Source organism: Aspergillus melleus (genome assembly GCF_016097325.1).
Source record: "Aspergillus melleus strain CBS 546.65 chromosome Unknown contig9, whole genome shotgun sequence".
NCBI classification, from domain to species: Eukaryota; Fungi; Ascomycota; class Eurotiomycetes; order Eurotiales; family Aspergillaceae; genus Aspergillus; species Aspergillus melleus.
In genome coordinates, this window is record NW_025763378.1 from 1,036,644 (window position 1) to 1,054,719 (window position 18,076).

Sequence of the window (18,076 nt, forward strand, 5' to 3'; positions counted from 1 at the left end):
AAGCAAAACCAAAAACAAAATAAAGGGCTATGCTACAATGTGAATTTTCCACAAACCCAATTTCACCCCCCCCCCCCCCCCCCCCCCCCCCCCAGAAGAAGAGTTATTTACCAAGCACACTTCGAGCCCAAAGCCCTTACAGCTGCTTCAGCCTCTCAACCTCTCCCCTAGCTTCTTGGAGCATGCGCTCTTGGTCCTTCTTCGCCTGTCGAAGGCCAGCCATACGCACACGGTCTTTATCCGACTGCTGACGCCACTGCTCAAACTTCCGCACCTCGGCCTCTTCCTCCGCGGTCGCGGCAATCTCCTGCGCCCCGGTCATCATCTGCACCTTCTTCCAGATCTGCTGGTAGTCGAGGTTCTTGACATCCAGAATCGCCGACTTTTCCGTCTCCGAAGGCGCGGGGGCGTGTTTGTCGTTGATCTGAGACGCCGCCAATGATGCGGCGTTGCTGGCCTGTTCGGCGAAGTATATCGTCAAAGCGGCCGGTCCGTCCTGCTCGTCGGTCCGTCTCACGGTCATCGGGATAGCCGGGTTGTGGTACTTCAGTCGAGGGAGGCAGTTGCGCCAGAAATGCCGTGCACCTTGGTGGCCGCCGTAGATCTTGCGGGCGTATGTGAGATGGAGACGGGTGATGGCTGGGAATTCTTTGTTTGCGGATGAAGCGGTCGGGAAGGTGGCGGCACCGGTACCGACGCGGATGTTGACGAGCTGTAGACGGATCGTCCAGAGTTAGTATTTCGGGTTTTGATATCTCTCTTGCTGGTTGTTTTTCAACGGGCCGGTTTTCTAGGGAAATTTGTCCGGGGGAATGGATCCCATATTGCGCAGTTTGGATACCGGAAGTCTTTAAAAGGGGCATGGGGATATCGGAGACTCTTTACCTTCTGTAAAGTCAAATTTGTCAGTCATCATACGTTATCACGTCTCGAATTGTTAGGAACAGAGTTCAACATACAGATTGCAGCTTTCGCATCCGCTTGAGCATGTTCACCATGATGACGGTTAAGAGCGCACACGCTCTGGGTCGTTGTCAAGAAAAGATTGAAAGAATAGGTGAGTTATAGGAACGACGGCGGAGAATGGCGGCCAGAGGGCAATTGATTGAATTCGATGTCTTCTGGCATGAACCGCATCCCGATCTTTTGGGGAGTTGTCGGCGGAAAAGAAAACGACTCCGATAGTAAAACACGTGACTTGAACCTGCTGGCTTCAAAGAAAGCAGGCGGTGAGCAAGGGTGACTCCCACATAATCTTTCGAATCAGAAGTCGATAAAGCCCAACCCCGCGATTGATATCTCTATCCTTCCCCTCCATCTCCGCCTTTACGGCTCTCTATTTTCGGTTTGCGACAAAGCAGACTAATTAACGGGAGCTATGACGGCCGCCGCTGCATCCGCAGCTGTGCTCGACCCGGGCAACAGCTCTAAAAACACCCTCAAACTCGAAAATGTTCTGCAATTTACCCCTCCTCTCCACCCCCAGAGAACGTTTACCGTATTCAGAGTGCTAATGGGTGGAGTAATATGATAGACCGAGAAGCGAGACACCCTCATCGCCATCGAGAAGAAATACCAGGCGCAATGGAAGGACAACAAGGTTTTCGAGGTCGACGCTCCGTCTCTGTCAGAGATTCCTGCGGGATCCATGACCGGCGCGGAACTGCGTGAGAAGCACCCCAAGTTCTTCGGAACCATGGCCTACCCGTATATGAACGGAACCCTGCACGCTGGTCACAGTTTCACCGCCAGTAAGGTCGAATTCATGACTGGTGTGGCCCGTATGGAGGGAAAGCGGGCTCTCTTCCCTCTCGGATTCCACTGCACCGGTATGCCCATCAAGGCCTGCGCGGACAAGCTCGCCGACGAAGTCAAGAAATTCGGACAGAACTTCGAAGGATACAAGGAGGAGGGCGAAGAGGAAACTCAGGCCGCTCCTACCCAGGAGGTCAAGGCTGAGCAGCAGGAGAAGTTTTCCGGCAAGAAGAGCAAGGCCGCCGCCAAGACCGTGAAGATGAAGTACCAATTCCAGATCATGTTGGCCATCGGTATTCCTCTGGAGGAGATTCACAAGTTCGCCGACGCCAGCCACTGGCTCCAGCACTTCCCTCCTCTCGCCATCCGCGATCTCGACAGCCTGGGTGCCAGAGTCGACTGGCGTAGACAGTTTGTTACCACCGACGCGAACCCCTACTACGATGCCTTTGTGCGCTGGCAGATGAACCGTCTTCACGAACTCGGAAAGATTCAGTACGGCAACCGTTACACCATCTACTCCCCCAAGGATGGACAGCCCTGCATGGACCACGACCGAACAGAGGGCGAGGGAATCGGACCCCAGGAGTACACCGCTATGAAGCTGAAGGTCAAGGAATGGGCACCTAAGGTGGCTGAGCTCGTGAAGGGCAAGATTGAGGACGATGCTAGTGTTTACTTTGTCCCTGCTACTCTGCGTCCCGAGACCATGTATGGGCAGACCTGCTGCTTCCTCGGCCCTAAGATCGAATACGGCATCTTCAAGGTGAAGGAGAAGGAGTACTTCGTTGCCACTAAGAGAGCCGCCTGGAACATGGCCTTCCAGGGAATTTTCTTCGACAGCGAGCACTTCCCCAAGACGCAGGATCAGCTGCCCTTGGTCGTCGAGGCTCCCGGATCCGCCTTCGTTGGCACCCTGGTCAATGCGCCGCTCTCTTTCCACACTGAAGGTGTGCGCATCCTGCCCATGGATGGCGTTTCTGCCAGCAAGGGTACTGGCGTTGTCACCTCTGTGCCTTCCGACAGTCCCGATGACTACGCTACCTTGATGGATCTTGCGAAGAAGTCTGAATACTATGGCATCCAGAAGGAGTGGGCCGAGCTGGAGATCCACCCTCTCATTGATACCCCGACATACGGAAACCTCACCGCCCCTACTCTGGTCAAGCAGCTCAAGATCAACTCCCCCAAGGACGTCAACCAGCTTGCCCAGGCCAAGGAACTGGCTTATGGCGAAGCTTTCTACAAGGGCACCATGCTTGTTGGCGAGTTCAAGGGTCAACCCGTGAGCGCTGTCAAGGATAAGATCCGCAAGGCTCTCTACGACAGTGGAGATGCTTTCGCCTTCGCCGACCCCATGGGTAAGGTTGTCAGCCGCAGTGGAGATGACTGTGTCGTTGCCTACCTTGGCCAGTGGTTCTTGAACTACGGCGAGAACGACTCCAAGTGGCAGAAGGACACCTTGAACCACGTCGTCAACACCCTCAACACCTACTCGAACGAGACCAAGAACGGTTTCGAGAAGAACCTTGACTGGCTCAACCGCTGGGCTTGCGCCAGAACGTATGGTCTCGGATCTAAACTCCCCTGGGATCCCCAATTCCTGGTTGAGAGTTTGAGTGACAGTACCGTTTACATGGCCTACTACACGATTGCCCACCTCCTGCACGGTGACCGTTACGGTGAAACTACGGGGTCCTTGGGTGTGAAGGCCGAGCAGATGACCGACGAAGTTTGGGACTACGTCTTCACAAGACGCGAGCTCAGCGACGACCTGGTGTCGAAGAGTGGTATCAGCAAAGAGTCCCTGCAGCAGCTGCGGAGAGAGTTTGAGTACTGGTACCCCTTGGATGTCAGAGTGTCCGGAAAGGACCTTATCCAGAACCACTTGACCTTCTTCCTCTACATTCACGTGGCTCTCTTCCCCTCTGAGTACTGGCCTCGTGGTGTCCGTGCCAACGGACACTTGCTTCTCAACGGTGACAAGATGAGTAAGAGCACGGGTAACTTCCTCACTCTCAAGGATTCCGTCGAGAAATTCGGTGCCGATGCCACCCGTATTGCCTTTGCCGATGCTGGTGACGGCATCGAGGATGCCAACTTCGAGGAAACCGTTGCCAACAGCAACATTCTGCGACTATTCACCCTCAAGGAATGGATCGAGGAGGTCGTCAAGGATGAGTCTCTGCGAACTGGCCCTGCGGACTCCTTCTGGGATAAGCTGTTCAGCAATGAACTGAACAACTTGGTTCACGAGGCTATCAAGAACTACCAAGAGTGAGTCTCATGCATGGCAAATCCGCCCATATCCAGCCGAACGGTTGCTAATAATGAATCCAGTACAAACTTCAAGCTTGCTCTGAAGTCTTCTCTGTATGACTTGACCGGTGTTCGTGACGTCTACCGTGAGGCAACCACCGCGGCCGGCGTGGGAATGCACCGTGACATGATCCTCCGCTACATTGAGCTGCAGGCTCTTCTGATGGCTCCCATCGCTCCTCACTGGGCAGAACACCTCTGGCTCGAGGTCCTCAAGAAGGTCAGTGCTCTCATTCGTTTATCTCTAACCAAAGAATGGCAAAAAAGAAGAGGGGGAAAAATACTAACTCTCAACACTACAGCCCGAGACCATCCACTTCGCTCGCTTCCCCGAGGTCCCCCAGCCTTCCCCTGAACTGTTGGCCGCGTCGAGCTACGTCCGCAGCACCTCCTCCGGAATCACCTCCGCCGAGGCCAACTTCATCAAGAAGCTTTCCAAGGGCAAGTCCAGCTCCTTCGACCCCCGCAAGCCCAAGAAGATTACCATCTTCGCCGCGAAGAAGTACCCCGAGTGGCAGGAGAAGTACATCGACCTGGTCCGCGAGGCCTTCGACTCCCTCAGCCTCTCGATCAACGACAAGGAGCTGAACGCCAAGGTCGGCAAGCTCGGTGAGATGAAGAAGGCCATGCCTTTCGTGCAGGGCCTGAAGAAGCGTCTGGTCGTGAGCAAGGAGACCCCGGATACCGTGTTTGCTCGGAAACTGCCGTTCGACGAGTTCGCCGTCCTCGAGGAGATGCGGGGTGGTTTGAAGCGCACGACGGGTTGCAAGGAGCTCGAGATCATCGCTGTCGAGGAGGGTGGTAAGACTGGTGAGGTGCTGGGCACTGGCGAGAAGAGAGAGGGTCTGCAGGCTGAAAATGCTGTTCCTGGTAACCCGACCTTCGCGTTTGCCAACATTGCGGAGTAAATTGGCAGTCTGGGATCTTGGATGAGGGTATAGTATCTATCTATCCTTTCTAGATATACAGATCTAAAGCGGTGGGCTTGGGAGGTATAAGACATAAATTAAGATTAAAATAAGAGTACGACGATGAAGAAATGCAATGATTTTTTGATGTTCATAACGGGATAAACCTCATTTAGATATTTTTATCATGTCTAATCTCAACCGAAAGTATGAGCAGCAAAGTATATACCCCTGATACATATGAATGAACCACAACCACCCAACCTAATCCACCCACCATATCGCAGTCTCCCACAAATCCCAAACACTTGAACGACTAGACCTAGATGCCTAATATGAACCATCTTTCAAAACCAGCAACATCCTATACTCAGACAAGTGTGTCAAAAGACAAAAAGTCCGTTAGCGGTTAACCCTGCAGACCCACAGCCCGTAGAATGAAGAGTAAGAAATTATATATCTCTACGGGCATGTATAGAGGGCACTTACCTCCTCAACCCCTCGTTCAACACATCCTCCTCGTGCGAAAACACAAGCCGAAACCACCCCGCCTGCTTCGCGTGCTCTTCACCGGGGTGTAGGAAGACACCTGCGTCGAAGAATTTCTGCGCTAGGGCGAATTCGCCTTCGGTGGTGCTGGTGCTGGTTGGTAGATAGGGGGAGAGGTCGATGAAGATAAAGAAACCGGCGGTTCTGGGATGTTGGTTAGAGTGGGGAGGGAGTGTTGTAGATGAGATATACAAGTGCTATGGCAATCGAGATTGAAGGAGGGGCAGGAAAGTACCAAAGTATGTATTGTAGCAGGGACAAAACAACACGGGTTTTGTAACGTGATAAAGATAGAGAATGGTATCACAACTTACCCGCCCTTCACGTAATTGATTCCCTCCCTGTCCAAAGACGAAGTCACGATGCGATATGTCTTCGCGAGATCCTGCCTTGACTTCTCCATGAAGTTGGCTACGAAGGCCTGGTTTTCGAGGATGGTGGCGCCGATGGCTTGCGTAGTTGTTGAAGGGTGGTGGAGTCGTCTGTTCATGGTCATATTTTATAAGTACATGTATGAAGTGTTTTTCTGCGCTTTTCGCCTGATTGCCCGATTCAGGTGCCGCCGCTTTTATGAGGGGCACACGTGATCGATCCCGGCGCACTCCCGGCGCACTTCTGGTCCGCTCCTGGTCCGCTCCGGCCACTCCCTCCCTGATCATGGCGCACGCACCGGCCGATCCACCGAGTCCCGGATCGTCCCGGAGCCCTCAGGGAGCAAAACCGGAGGAGCTCTTGCCCAACCAAGATCATTAATCACGTGACAAACATAGGGCCTCTAAACCGTGTGTGTGCCAAGACATTTCGAACTATATCCATTACCGATTACACAACACTTTACTGAGGCCCTCATCTGGGCAAGGGCTGATGGAATTTTCCTGCTCATCCCACACTATACCCACTCAGATGAACGTGTTGAGCACTGACTGCAGATTAGAAATGGACTAGTGACATTAAAGGTAGCTACAATGCATTTCGCTCCTGATGTCAAGATAAATACAGCCTCTTACCCCCAGGGATGGTCTCCTTTTCTCCCTCCTTCTTCCCTACTTCCTACATGTACTTTCTACCGTACCTACTACCTCACATAATATTTATCCCTGTCACTGTGCACGATGGCTAAACGCTCTTTCAAACGCTCTTTGGAATGGAAGGTCGCGCAGCAACAAAAGAAAAGAGAAGAAGCCCGTAAACGCCGTGAGCAACAAGGATACAATCCTGACGACTATCGACAGAAAGATTCCGAACGCAGGAGAAAAAGAGCATCAGGAAAATCACGAGCTGTTTACAAGGATCATGTCAGAAAATATCAGGTGTAAGTTTTTCATCCTTTTCGGCGCGGAGCTATTTTCATTGTGGTGTTTTAGGTTTCTCCAGGATGAGAAGAATATGCCAGATGATCACAATGTTGGAGAGGGATATCCGACACCTACGCTAGAGGAGCTTAAAGAGTTTATTCGCTGGTATGCCGTTTCTACCAAGGGTAGGCTTGCTAGAAATGGGCGGCCTACACGAAACTCGACCTTGAACTGGGCTCAAAAGTTCGTCGCTGGCTTTTACCTCGTGACTGGGAATGAGATACCAAAGAACGATAGTTCAGCCTTCTATGAGGTAAGTTCACTTTTGCATAAATCAACCTAAAATTTGTCTGACCATTGCAGTTCATAGAAAATGAATTAGTCGAAGAAGGATTCCTATCAACAGCCACGAAGCCACTGAATGACTTCGGACTTGAAAGCTTTGAGCGCACTTTTGCTGTTTTCTGGACCTCTGATGACGCATGTTTCATGCCAGGGAGACATCGTGTCCAATTTCACTTCATTACTCTCCAGTTTCTATGTTCCGCTGCCAGAGTTTCTCACTTTACACCTTCAACCAAAAATGAAAACGAAGCTCAAACCGAAGCTCAAACCGAAGCTCAAACCGAAGATCAAACCGAAGATCAAACCGAAGATCAAACCGAAGATCAAACCAAACGGGGCCTTCGTTACAAAGTGCGGGCCCCACCTTCCATATTTCCATCTCTTTGCATTTTAAATGCTAACAAACCCAGGATATCCAGCTTGTATTATTTCGTACCCAGGATGATCCTTGGCTAATTGGATGGAGACTGGACCAACGGTTTGTCAAGGGTAATAAAGACCCTGATAATACAGTGTATGCAGCTTGTCTTATCCGGTCCCTTGCATTAACCAAATAATGACTTTGATAGGTTTGGTACTGCTATCTGGGACTGTGATGAACCCATGTACTCAGGAGCAATATATCTTCTTGCGCTGGCTCTTGCGGATGGCGCTCTCTTTCATTTCAAGAGCGCCAAAGATGTGTTTGAACAAAGAATTCCGGAAGGAGAAAACGAGATGGTACTTCGATGGGAAGATGAAGCATTAGAAAGATGCGTTGTCCGAAGTGTCACAGGCGAAGGTGTCAGTGAGGATCCATTAACACAGTGGAAGTATCAGGCCGACCTCAGCAAGATCTTGAGGTGGGCTGGTTACTCCATCACTGCCACGGTTCATGCCATGCGTCGTTTTCTAGGAAAGAAAATTGCAGGTCTGTGATTTTCCCCATTCTATATCATCAATCGGAGTCTTGCTAAGACCTGCGCAGCCAAATACACACCGGCTCTTGTGGCGCAGCTTCTTACGCACAGGTCAGAGCAGATTTATGGTGACAACTATCTTGCCAGCTGCTCGGGTGTAGATGTGGTCAATGCAATGAGGGGAAATGCCGTGGACAATCGCCTCATTGACTATTTGCAAGGCTACGAGCAATTTCATGAAAATGGCCTTCCCCATCGGCTACCTTTCGAAGAGCAATTGAAACTTGATGAGCACCCAGATTTGGTTGCCATAGACCGGAAAATTGAGAATGCGGCACTACCTGACGAGAGAAGAAGATTACAGAAGGAGCGAAGTGCTCTTAAGCGACAGCTCCATCCCAAGGCGTTGCATGATTATCACGACCGATGGGTGCGGGAACGACGTGACCGGAAAATTACATCTGGGGGTAGAGAACGCACAGAATATGTTGAGGAGGTTGCAGAAAAGCAGGCACTGGGAAAGATCATGCCCGAATTAGGTCGCTTGACGGGAATTATGTCTTGCAATAAACCGCTTACTTTTCATGAGAAAGCCAGTGTGGTGGAGGATCTCCACACCCACTGTCTCCGCGACTTCTCTGTGGTATATCTCCCGGGAGAAGACCCCGTGAAAGGCCGATGTCCAGTGGAAAACTGTAAAAAAGACTTACGATTGTTAGCCACCCCTTGATCTTCTAGCTGCTCTCTTACTAACATTTGGCAGAATCCAAAGGTCCAGTTGGAGCAGTCATATCCATGTTTGCCGTCGGCGCGAACACGCTGAGAAATATCAGATCCCGTTTCGAAAAGTAAAGTATTGCTGGGAGTGTTACACCTTCCATGATGGGAGAACTGCCGAGTTTGAGAAACACTGCGAAGGTCACCTCCCCTCGATGACCAACCAGCACTATGAAGTGATGCTATACCGCAATACGAGAATACGCGCCGGATATTGTATTGAATGCCTTTGGGATACCACGAAGTCGGCTAGTTCTAGGATGAGTGCTTTCGACAGAAGCAATGATTTGAGAGACCATCTGGAGGGCCATATTGAACAGAAACAATGGCCTTCGCAGTGTGCTGACCCGTTGTGTCGTCACGTCGCCTCTGACGAAGTTGCCTACCGTCGACATCTCCACGACGCGCACCGTTATCATAAAACTATCTGTTTGCGTCCCGAGAAGGCCTGCAAGAAACGATCCTCCTCTACCCTAGATGAGACATTCACCACAGGCAAAAACCGGGATATGGAGCTGAAAAGACATTGCAAACGCCAAAGGATCGCCCCGAAGTCACCACAGGGTGAGAAAGAATTGAGGTTCAAATTTTGGGAACCTTCCTCGATACAGCCCAGATCCACAAACCCAGCCGTGGCCGAGAAGAAAAAACAAATCGAAAATTGCCGCCGCAGCTTATGTGGGCATGAAACCAGCCATTGCTCAAGCATCGTTGTGTCCGATATATCTCAGGATAGCTATTCTTCTCCATCTGTCTCACTCGACCCTCCCGGGCTGATAGATGATGAGAGTATCTGCTCAAGTCATTCATCAGTGGGCCCTGATCTTAGTGCAGTCCCTATCGACCCACAGATCTTACACTCCCCCCTTCCCTTCATATGCCAACAAGCCCAAGAGAGTGAACAGGACATTACAAGTGATTCTGAGAAGTATGGAGAAAACCACTGCGTCAGTGACCCAACAGAGACCAATTCTTCCCATCCAGAACCCCTCGCGAACCCTACCCAGGGGATAATGAATTGCCAAGATACCGCCTTCTTCGAAGCCAACGGTACGCTCATCGATAGCACATTATCAACGCAGCCGAGCCAGCCAGCACCTGGCTCGACAACCAGTGAGTTGACATCGGCATGTGAAGTCGGCCATATGACGCAACTAGCCGCCGATACCCAAAGCCACGAGAAAGCCGAAAACTCAACAAGGCCCACCACAAGGGCCCAGACCAGAGCTTTGGCCCAGAGTTATCATAAACCTACGGATCTGCGCACCTCATCTCCAGGTAAATCTTATAGCCAGGAAGAGGACACTTTATTGAAGAGGCTCATGAAGGAACTGGGATCTCTCGAATCGGCCATACCGGAGTTTCAAAAATATTTCCATCGTCGGAACCCCCGTTCACTTCGAAAAAGGTGGTCGCTCATAAAACCGTCCCCTCGACGTTCAACCAGGTCAAGGCCGATTGCAAGATCTCTTTAGTCGAATGGGTCGTGTTTAGCTATGGTGCCACAATGAACTAGCCTAATGTTGAAACCTCTGAATAGTAGTTATTTGAACCGATGTAGATCTCCAGAAGATAATCAGTGTCATAGGATGAACTTGTCCTGTCCATCGGCTAGCTCTGCAATTAGACCGCGCATGTGCGTTTAGTATAGAATCTGTATGCCGGAATTATAGTCGTGCAGGAGACTTTCCATTGGCAAATATAATCATTCGTGATCCCCAAGAGCTTGATTACCACCTTTTGACGAAGCAACTGTAGAGATCGACGACTTCGTAGGTTGTCCAACAGCTCATTGTCTTGTAATGTCATAGTGGGCTACATCAAAGCCGTGTACATATAAGAGAAAACAATGCTCAAATATATTCTTCTCTCAGGGGTCACTCTATGGGGTGAGAAGGAAAACGAAGGAAATTCCGAAAGAGCTATGGAGCACATCTTCACAGATGCGCAAAGAATTCCGGTTTCCCATGATGCTCAAGCCCAGTAGCCAATAAACCAACCTAAGCAGGTCGTCCTGCTTCATAAGACGTCCATGATGACATCCGATTGGAACCCTATGCTGATAGTCTCAGCTAAGAATATCGCGAGCTAAATTATTGTTGAATGGTCGTAATGGCTCGCCGTAGACTGACTTTCTAAAATAGCGAACTATGCCCGTCTTATTGGTATTCCGGGCCAATTTCAAAATCATCTCTCTTGGTGGAACCGTGGAACCCACGGCTTTCTTCTTGAACGTACCATCGAAATGGACCCTCAGACGAACCCAATTGCTCGCCAACGGGGAAGAAATCGACGACGAGAGAACAGGTACCACTATAGGATAGAAATATTTGAGAAGTATGCTGCCTTGATATCTATATAATTAGATGTGAAATTAACGTTAATGAGCTAGGTTTCTCGTCGAGACAGAAGAAAAGAATGATGGATTTCGTGTCAACGAGTTGTTTCCTGCCCCCTCATCTTTGAATTTGATATCTTTTATCCGATGGTATGTGATGTCGACAAAGGGAAAAACCGGACCCAAACACCTAGTCAGGGACATTCAAAGGTATACACAAAGGCTTGTTAGGGCTCTTGAATGGCGGACCAGGCGTCAGATTCCCGCGGCTACCACTGAAGAACTAGATCGGGTTTGTTAAAAATTATTCCATAATGGAATTTTGCTACATTCTAACCTTACTCGCAGTTTATTAAGTACATCTTGGCCGACGAAGGATGGCTGGTATACATGCCAGAAAAAGATCGCCGTCGTCCTGCCGAGCGGAGCTGCGAGCAGGCCCGTCCAATGTAAGGCTAAGAAGATGCCTGTCCAGGACCACTCCAGCCTACGCCAAGGGCGAATGCACTCACAAGTAAGTCTTTTAGTTCCTCAATCTTATTTTGTGCTCTTTAACATAATTGCTAGATTCTTAAGTCTTAAGTTCTTAACTCATTATGTGCCTCTGATCAAGCTAAGACTTCGTTTTATCTGTAGAGAGCCTTGTGTTAGTGTAGCTTTATGATCTTGCTTAGCACGAATACCCAAGACTCCCAGCTCGCACTCTTTGTCAAGTGAAGAGTGTTTTAAGGATGTATGTATGTAGGGTGCAGAGGATTAGAACTATCCGAATCCTTGATGACACTCATACCGCTCGTATATAATCATCGTAATATACGCACCGCCACATACAACGTAATAAATCATCGTATTGAAAAACCCTTTGTAATGTACGGTACCATTGAAACAGCCTCGAGATCGAACCTGTACCGTCCAATTTATTTACCAGTCCTTGTTGTTTTGGCCCCTGTTAAAATGGGTAACAACTCATGAACGTGCTGGACTTGATTTCCTTTGAACAACCGTGAATACAGAGATGGGATGTTCAAATAGAACAAGTTGAGCAGGTTGAGCAGCGCAGAGTTGATCGCCCGAAGGAACATGAGGGCGACGTTCTTCGGATTGGTGGTGTATTGTAGTACCATGCGCAACACTTAGTTCACCATTGCAATGCGTGATGAACAGGTCGAGATTGAATCGGTAAGGTGAGTCTTCGTTTATTATGGCGATACACGTGGATGAACCTGGGTAGAAGAGGGCATCCTCGAAAGGTTCACTAAGGAACGGTCTTAAAACTACATCTAAAATATCTATCAGGCAACAAAGGAGGGGCAAAGATCGCGTGACCATCATTCAACAGCCGTGTTGTTTGTCTAGTTGGTCTGGTCTGATTTGTTTCAATTGATTTATGGACGGCCCCCTGTTTAGTCCGTTCCTGGAACACGTGATTACGGAGGCATATTGCAGTTTGGGTCTTGGCATGGTTGACTAGATGGTCTGAAGGAAGAAGGTGATCTCCAACGATTTGATTAAAGGTCTTGATTCCTCTAAGTTCTCCTACAAACAAAGAACAAGAGGTAGCACCAGAAATAATTACATCCGCCTCGGATATGTTCTTCCCTGGAAACCAGAACTTAAATCTGCGTGAAGATATCATCAATCGCCTAGAACAAACAAATGTCATAAGTATCATCGAGCAAGCTTTTTTTTGCCGATCACGACCTCAAAACACTTGGTATCCAGGTATCTACCTTCGATCATGAATCATCCACCAAAGATACCAGGCTTTATAAGCCTCTTTCAGAACTCCCAAATATTGACTGGGGCAAAGTGCAGTTTTCTGAATGGACAGAAGGTTATATCGAGGAATCACGTCGCATTAATATCACCTTTCTAGGTCTCTTGAATCGGCTTTCAGAAGCGTGGTTCAAAAGCAATAACGAAACGCCTTTTACTCACTGGAAGTAGGTCATTAATTCTAAACTTTTATACTAGCAGAGGCCAGAATCTTACTGATTTTATTTTATGATTAGGTACCTCACAGAGAGGCCAGCTATCGGGACAGGGGAACACACACCCGATGTCCCTTATGAATGGCAAACACACTGTGAAATAAACTTAATCGTTTAAATTTCTTGATTTATTCCCAAGGCTCCGTTCGAGAAATCAATAACTAACCTGCGGATCTTCGTAATCTTGAAGAAAATAACGATCTGATCTATCCTAGCTACTCTAGGTCGTAATTAGATACCTACGGATTAGGCGTAAATATAACTTGATTAGAAGCGCATGATACTGTCCCTTCGTATTTTGTATTTAGATACAGGGTTTTGAAGTACTGCTCGTTGTAATTGACTTGAAAACGTAGCCTGGCTTTATTTGCCATGTCTTCTAGCTATTTATCTGTACGTGCCATGGGTAGTGCAAAGCTGCCCAATTTGAGGCAATATTGGGAGGAAAAACTTAGTGGTTACACACCTTCCTTTTGAAATAGGAAGATTCTGAAATTTTGGCCCTCCTTTTAATGAGCGGGGTTCCCTTTGTTTTCTGCCATTAATCACCCCACCGCCCTTATTCCGCCCAACATTCACACCCAGTTCGCCCACTTTAACCTGAAAATAAAAGAAACAATAAGAACAGAGCAATGTTCGAAGGAAATCCTAGCCAGCTTTTCACCTATATCAAAACTGATGACAAATTTAAAGAGGCTGCGAGCAAAGCCTCAATAGAGATCAACCCTCAACATGCGCGTCGAAAGGAGGACTCGAAAATTCTCGCCGTTGTTCCAACACCACCTTCCTGTGTGTTAGTTGCACAGCTATTCGATAAAACCCATCTTCCACATGTAAGTAAGCTTAATAGAAACATTGATGTTCCTATCTAACCCAGAAAAGGTTCTAGAAACCGCTCTGAACAGACATTTCCTACCCGCCGACTCACCTCCCCGTGTCAAACGGCTTCACACAAGCGCTGTTATGCTTGAAGACGGCGACTTTATACTTGATGGCTGCTTCTTTGCCATTCTTATACCGTTAATAGAGCTGGACAAGGATACACGCATCGAGGTCAAAAATAAAACCGGCGCTCGTGAAAATTCCGCGCTCATTGATGAATGGAGAGAAGGTGAAATAATTGTGGTACCTGGAGGAAACCTGCTCTCTTACGTGGGAAAGGCTGAAAAAAGATGCTGTTTTCTTTTCCTTCCTTATGTGACTATTGAAGAGTAGTATTTATTATGATATCACACCCTCTTTCTTATTTAGCGCGCAATTTGACGATTAATGAAGCATAGCTCTTTAAAACTAGTCATTAAAGCTTAAGTATATATTGATATTGAAAAGAAGGCGGTAAATAAAGTATTACCGCCAAGCAACAATTCACCACTTTACCCATCTCCGGTTTCAATTGAATATTTACAGCCGGGAATAAATAGTTTGATTCTTTTCCTTTGGATGACTTCCGATTTATTTGAAGAGATATTTCATATTACAGGGTTAAAGAACGTTCGCGAGGCCTCTATTAAGGCATTTGAGGAAAGAGGAGTACCATGAAGATACTCAAGTGTTGCGACCAAGGACTCGGGGTCTCCAGGATCCTCAAGAGTGAGCCCTTCTTGCTCAGAAGAGAAATTTATACCGCCCAGGTTTGGCAGAACGTCTTGCGAATAGTTACTCTAAGGCTCTGAGGTTTCGTGCAAGGATGCTAATGTAGGGACTAATGACTCGGCATTACCGACGTGCTCACAAGCGCTCAGGTCAATAATGGTTGTTTGAAATACTCGGTCGCCTGGTTGACTTATCAGAGGTGGAAGTTGTTCATTTGGAAGCGGAACTCCCGCTAGTTCGTCTTGCAAGTCCGACTGAGGCTCAATATCGTATGCCAGCGATTTTTGCATGCATTGCCGTTTACGTGAAGCCCTGTGTCGATATTTGTGTCTTTTTCTTTTTCCGTCTCGAGGACCATCTACTAGGGGTATTTCGAGAATTTGATTGATCTCAGCAGGGAGTGGTGATTGATTATTCGGTTGAGTGACCATTGGCTGCAAATCTTATGATTATAATCTAACATTAGCTGACTGGATATTGTTCAATAGATGAAGACTGTTTACCTTGAGCGTTGGTGGGAATTAACAAATGATCTGAGGCTTGAACACGTTGTTGGTGACTACCACGATAGAACGTAACGACAGATTCCCAGGCCTTTTCGAGGTCATCGAGAATGCCAAACTGAGGCAGCGTTTGCATATAGGCATTGATTGCATCGACTTCTAAGGTCTTCCAGGCCTTCCTCTCATATCTTTATTGAGTCAGCCGTCTGAATCCGAAATAGATATTGTGTGAACTACTAACCCTTTGACATTGGCGTTCACTAATGATAATATCAAAGCGACGTTTTTTAGAAGTTTCCATTTCCATCCATAAAGTGATTCCGAAGATATTCGGGCCTTCTTGATACGTTTCTGTTGCTTACTCATACCAGGATAAAGGTTTTGGCATAGGTTCTTGATAGAGATATTAAGATGAGGCGCTCGTAGAGATTGGATGTCATCACCCCTTTGTTCGTGCATCCCGTTAGAGCACGTACAATTGCGCTTCTGTTCAAGGCTGACAGCTTCGGAAAGCATGACGAGAAGGACTTTCCTCTTGGACGGCTCTGTCTGTCGTATATACTCGAGATCTTCAATACAGCGTCTTGTTGCATTATTATCGGGAGGCCCATGCCAGAATAATGCGGGATGCCTTTCCCAAAGTCGGGCAAAGGATCTTAGGAAACAGACTTGCTCATGGCGACTCCGCCGACATGCCCACAGGCTGATTCACTGGGAACGTTCCTGCGGTGTGCCATCTTACGCCACATTCTGCATCATATTGGATTCGTGGCGAAATTGTTATTCCTGTTGCCCATCGGCGAGCGCTACTTTGTCATGGTCGTTTGAGAATGTTAATGCCTTTACCTCGGCCAGCGAAAGAGTCCTTATGTCTTCGTCGCTTTCTCCGATCACTTGTCCACTCCGAAATTCCCTTGGGAGCCATGAGGCAGATCGAAAACATGCCTCGTCTGCCCTTGTTCATGCTCGCGTCAGCCGATGATGCGACCAAGTCTCCACTCCCAGATTGGGAAGGCTCGACCACTTGCACCCCGTCACCAGCTCGACTTCAGAGAACGAGCTTATGAGCTAATGGCGAAAATCCCGCACTGCTAGCTGGGACTCGGGTGTGCCCAGAAACCCAGCAGTTGCTCGGCTTTGAGAAGTAAAAGCTCCAAACCTTGAATGCCATTTGTCTTGGGCGCAGCTTCTCGTCGTCTTTGTCACAAGATTATTTGTCCCGTTGGCTGGGGCAGTGCGAAGGGGTTACATTGATCGGAATGATCTCACGCGAGTGAGCAGGCTCAAGCCGGAGCGTTTTCTAGCTCGGGAGGCAGAGACGAGCGAGCTGCTAGGAGAAAGTCTGTTGCCTGTTGACCTACGGAGTCAAGTCCTCTTTCTCGGTTGAAATGAAAGGTATGATCGGACTTATAAGGAAGTCGATAGGACCTCCCGGAGCAGTTATCAAGAATATCCGTCTTCCTTTCGCAACATACAGCATATAAAGCTCAGAGCACCTCCATCGTTCTCTATTCCTTGACCTTGCCACGCTCTGCCCTGGAACATGAGCACCACTGCTTTTCCTATTGACTCCATCAGACCATGGAATCCCTCACTCCCCAAATCAATTCCACGGCCATGCCCTTCACATGCCGACCCTCACAAAGCCTTTTTCCTGTCAGAAGCAGTCATGCCTTTCCCAGCCCGTATCATGCCCCTGTTTCTCCGGATGTCTTGGATGGCCAGCAAAGCAATCAACGGCACTCGCTCCCTGCACGGCCACCTGCCGAAGTTTCTGTGCATGGAAATTCCCAGCCAGCCATTAGACAGGGTGCACGTTCTGGGTTTAGGGAGGAGTCTGTCTCGACCACCAGCGGATCGAATGGCATATTATTCTCAGAACCTGATAAGTCGCCTGTGGATTCTGCAATCCGCGCCACAATGTCTGCACGAGCGCAAACCCCAAGTGGCTCGCCAGCCTCGGACCGAAGTTGTCTCCATCATGCCATTACCACTGGTACCTCCATCGGATCGCAGTGCTCCATTCAGTGTGCTGGTGGATGCCACCCTGTATCAGAAAGTCCGGAAAGTTCGGTACAACAGTCTCCAATTCCAGACGAGCCGACTGCCCTTCCAATCGATCCGATCATCTTAAGTAATGAATTTAAATTGGAACCGAGCCAGCTGTGTCAGAATATTGATGATGGTGATGACATCTGGTTCCGTCAAGAAGAAACAGCTTGTCCGTATCCCGAACCTCCTATGTTGTCACAGAGCATATTCGACAATGATCATCTCTCCTTTGGGCTGATTGATGACCATCGACCAGCCACCTGTCTTCATGGTAATGAACACGCTCGAGAGACATCTCTGGATAATAGCGCTGAAAGTAATGGATCTTTGCTTCAACGCTCAGAGCAACAGCACTGCAGAATCAACGTCAACCGATCTGGACAGCGCAAACGGCCACTCACCGGGACGATCGAAGATAGAAGACGGCCATCTGAACGCCAAAGGCTTGACGCAACATCTCCGCCTGCTGGGGATTCTTGCGCCAGCCTCCGTGTTCAATTTTTATCATTGCCGACAAACGCTCGCTTAGAGTTTCTCTCCTGGCTGTTTGATGAAGTACTCCCACAATGCACATTTGAGCCTGAAATCGCCACCAGCATCACACCTGCAAAGAGGAAACTCGATACAGGAGTCCGAAAACAAGTCCGCTGGGACACGTCTCAAGGGAATGCAGGATCTCTGGATAACAGTGGTTCCCATGAAAAATCCAGGAAAGGAATGCCATGGGTACCTGAGGAGGAGAGACTTTTGCT

The 18,076-nt window shown here is 48.7% G+C and overlaps 5 protein-coding genes across 5 annotated transcripts; 2 read left to right on the forward strand and 3 right to left on the reverse strand.

The window, feature by feature from the left end:
- Positions 1–136: 136 nt before the first annotated feature.
- On the reverse strand, positions 137–998 carry LDX57_013015 (mitochondrial 54S ribosomal protein mL61; the record flags this gene model as incomplete). The annotated part of the gene is made up of 2 exons (XM_046094764.1): positions 137–712; positions 960–998. The coding sequence occupies 2 exons, from the start codon at positions 996–998 to the stop codon at positions 137–139; spliced, it is 615 nt and encodes a 204-aa protein (XP_045950743.1).
- A 380-nt stretch (positions 999–1,378) lies between these two features.
- Positions 1,379–4,982, forward strand: CDC60 (leucine--tRNA ligase CDC60; the record flags this gene model as incomplete). The annotated part of the gene is made up of 4 exons (XM_046094765.1): positions 1,379–1,453; positions 1,535–4,032; positions 4,096–4,294; positions 4,377–4,982. 4 exons carry the CDS (start codon positions 1,379–1,381, stop codon positions 4,980–4,982), a joined length of 3,378 nt encoding a protein of 1,125 aa, XP_045950744.1.
- Positions 4,983–5,312: 330 nt separating this feature from the next.
- LDX57_013017 (uncharacterized protein) lies at positions 5,313–6,027 on the reverse strand (the record flags this gene model as incomplete). Its single annotated transcript, XM_046094766.1, has 3 exons — positions 5,313–5,346; positions 5,472–5,675; positions 5,846–6,027. 3 exons carry the CDS (start codon positions 6,025–6,027, stop codon positions 5,313–5,315), a joined length of 420 nt encoding a protein of 139 aa, XP_045950745.1.
- A 616-nt stretch (positions 6,028–6,643) lies between these two features.
- Positions 6,644–8,922, forward strand: LDX57_013018 (uncharacterized protein; the record flags this gene model as incomplete). The annotated part of the gene is made up of 7 exons (XM_046094767.1): positions 6,644–6,843; positions 6,896–7,139; positions 7,190–7,522; positions 7,582–7,685; positions 7,741–8,081; positions 8,139–8,765; positions 8,843–8,922. 7 exons carry the CDS (start codon positions 6,644–6,646, stop codon positions 8,920–8,922), a joined length of 1,929 nt encoding a protein of 642 aa, XP_045950746.1.
- A 6,309-nt stretch (positions 8,923–15,231) lies between these two features.
- On the reverse strand, positions 15,232–15,731 carry LDX57_013019 (uncharacterized protein; the record flags this gene model as incomplete). Its single annotated transcript, XM_046094768.1, has 2 exons — positions 15,232–15,460; positions 15,514–15,731. 2 exons carry the CDS (start codon positions 15,729–15,731, stop codon positions 15,232–15,234), a joined length of 447 nt encoding a protein of 148 aa, XP_045950747.1.
- Positions 15,732–18,076: the final 2,345 nt, after the last annotated feature.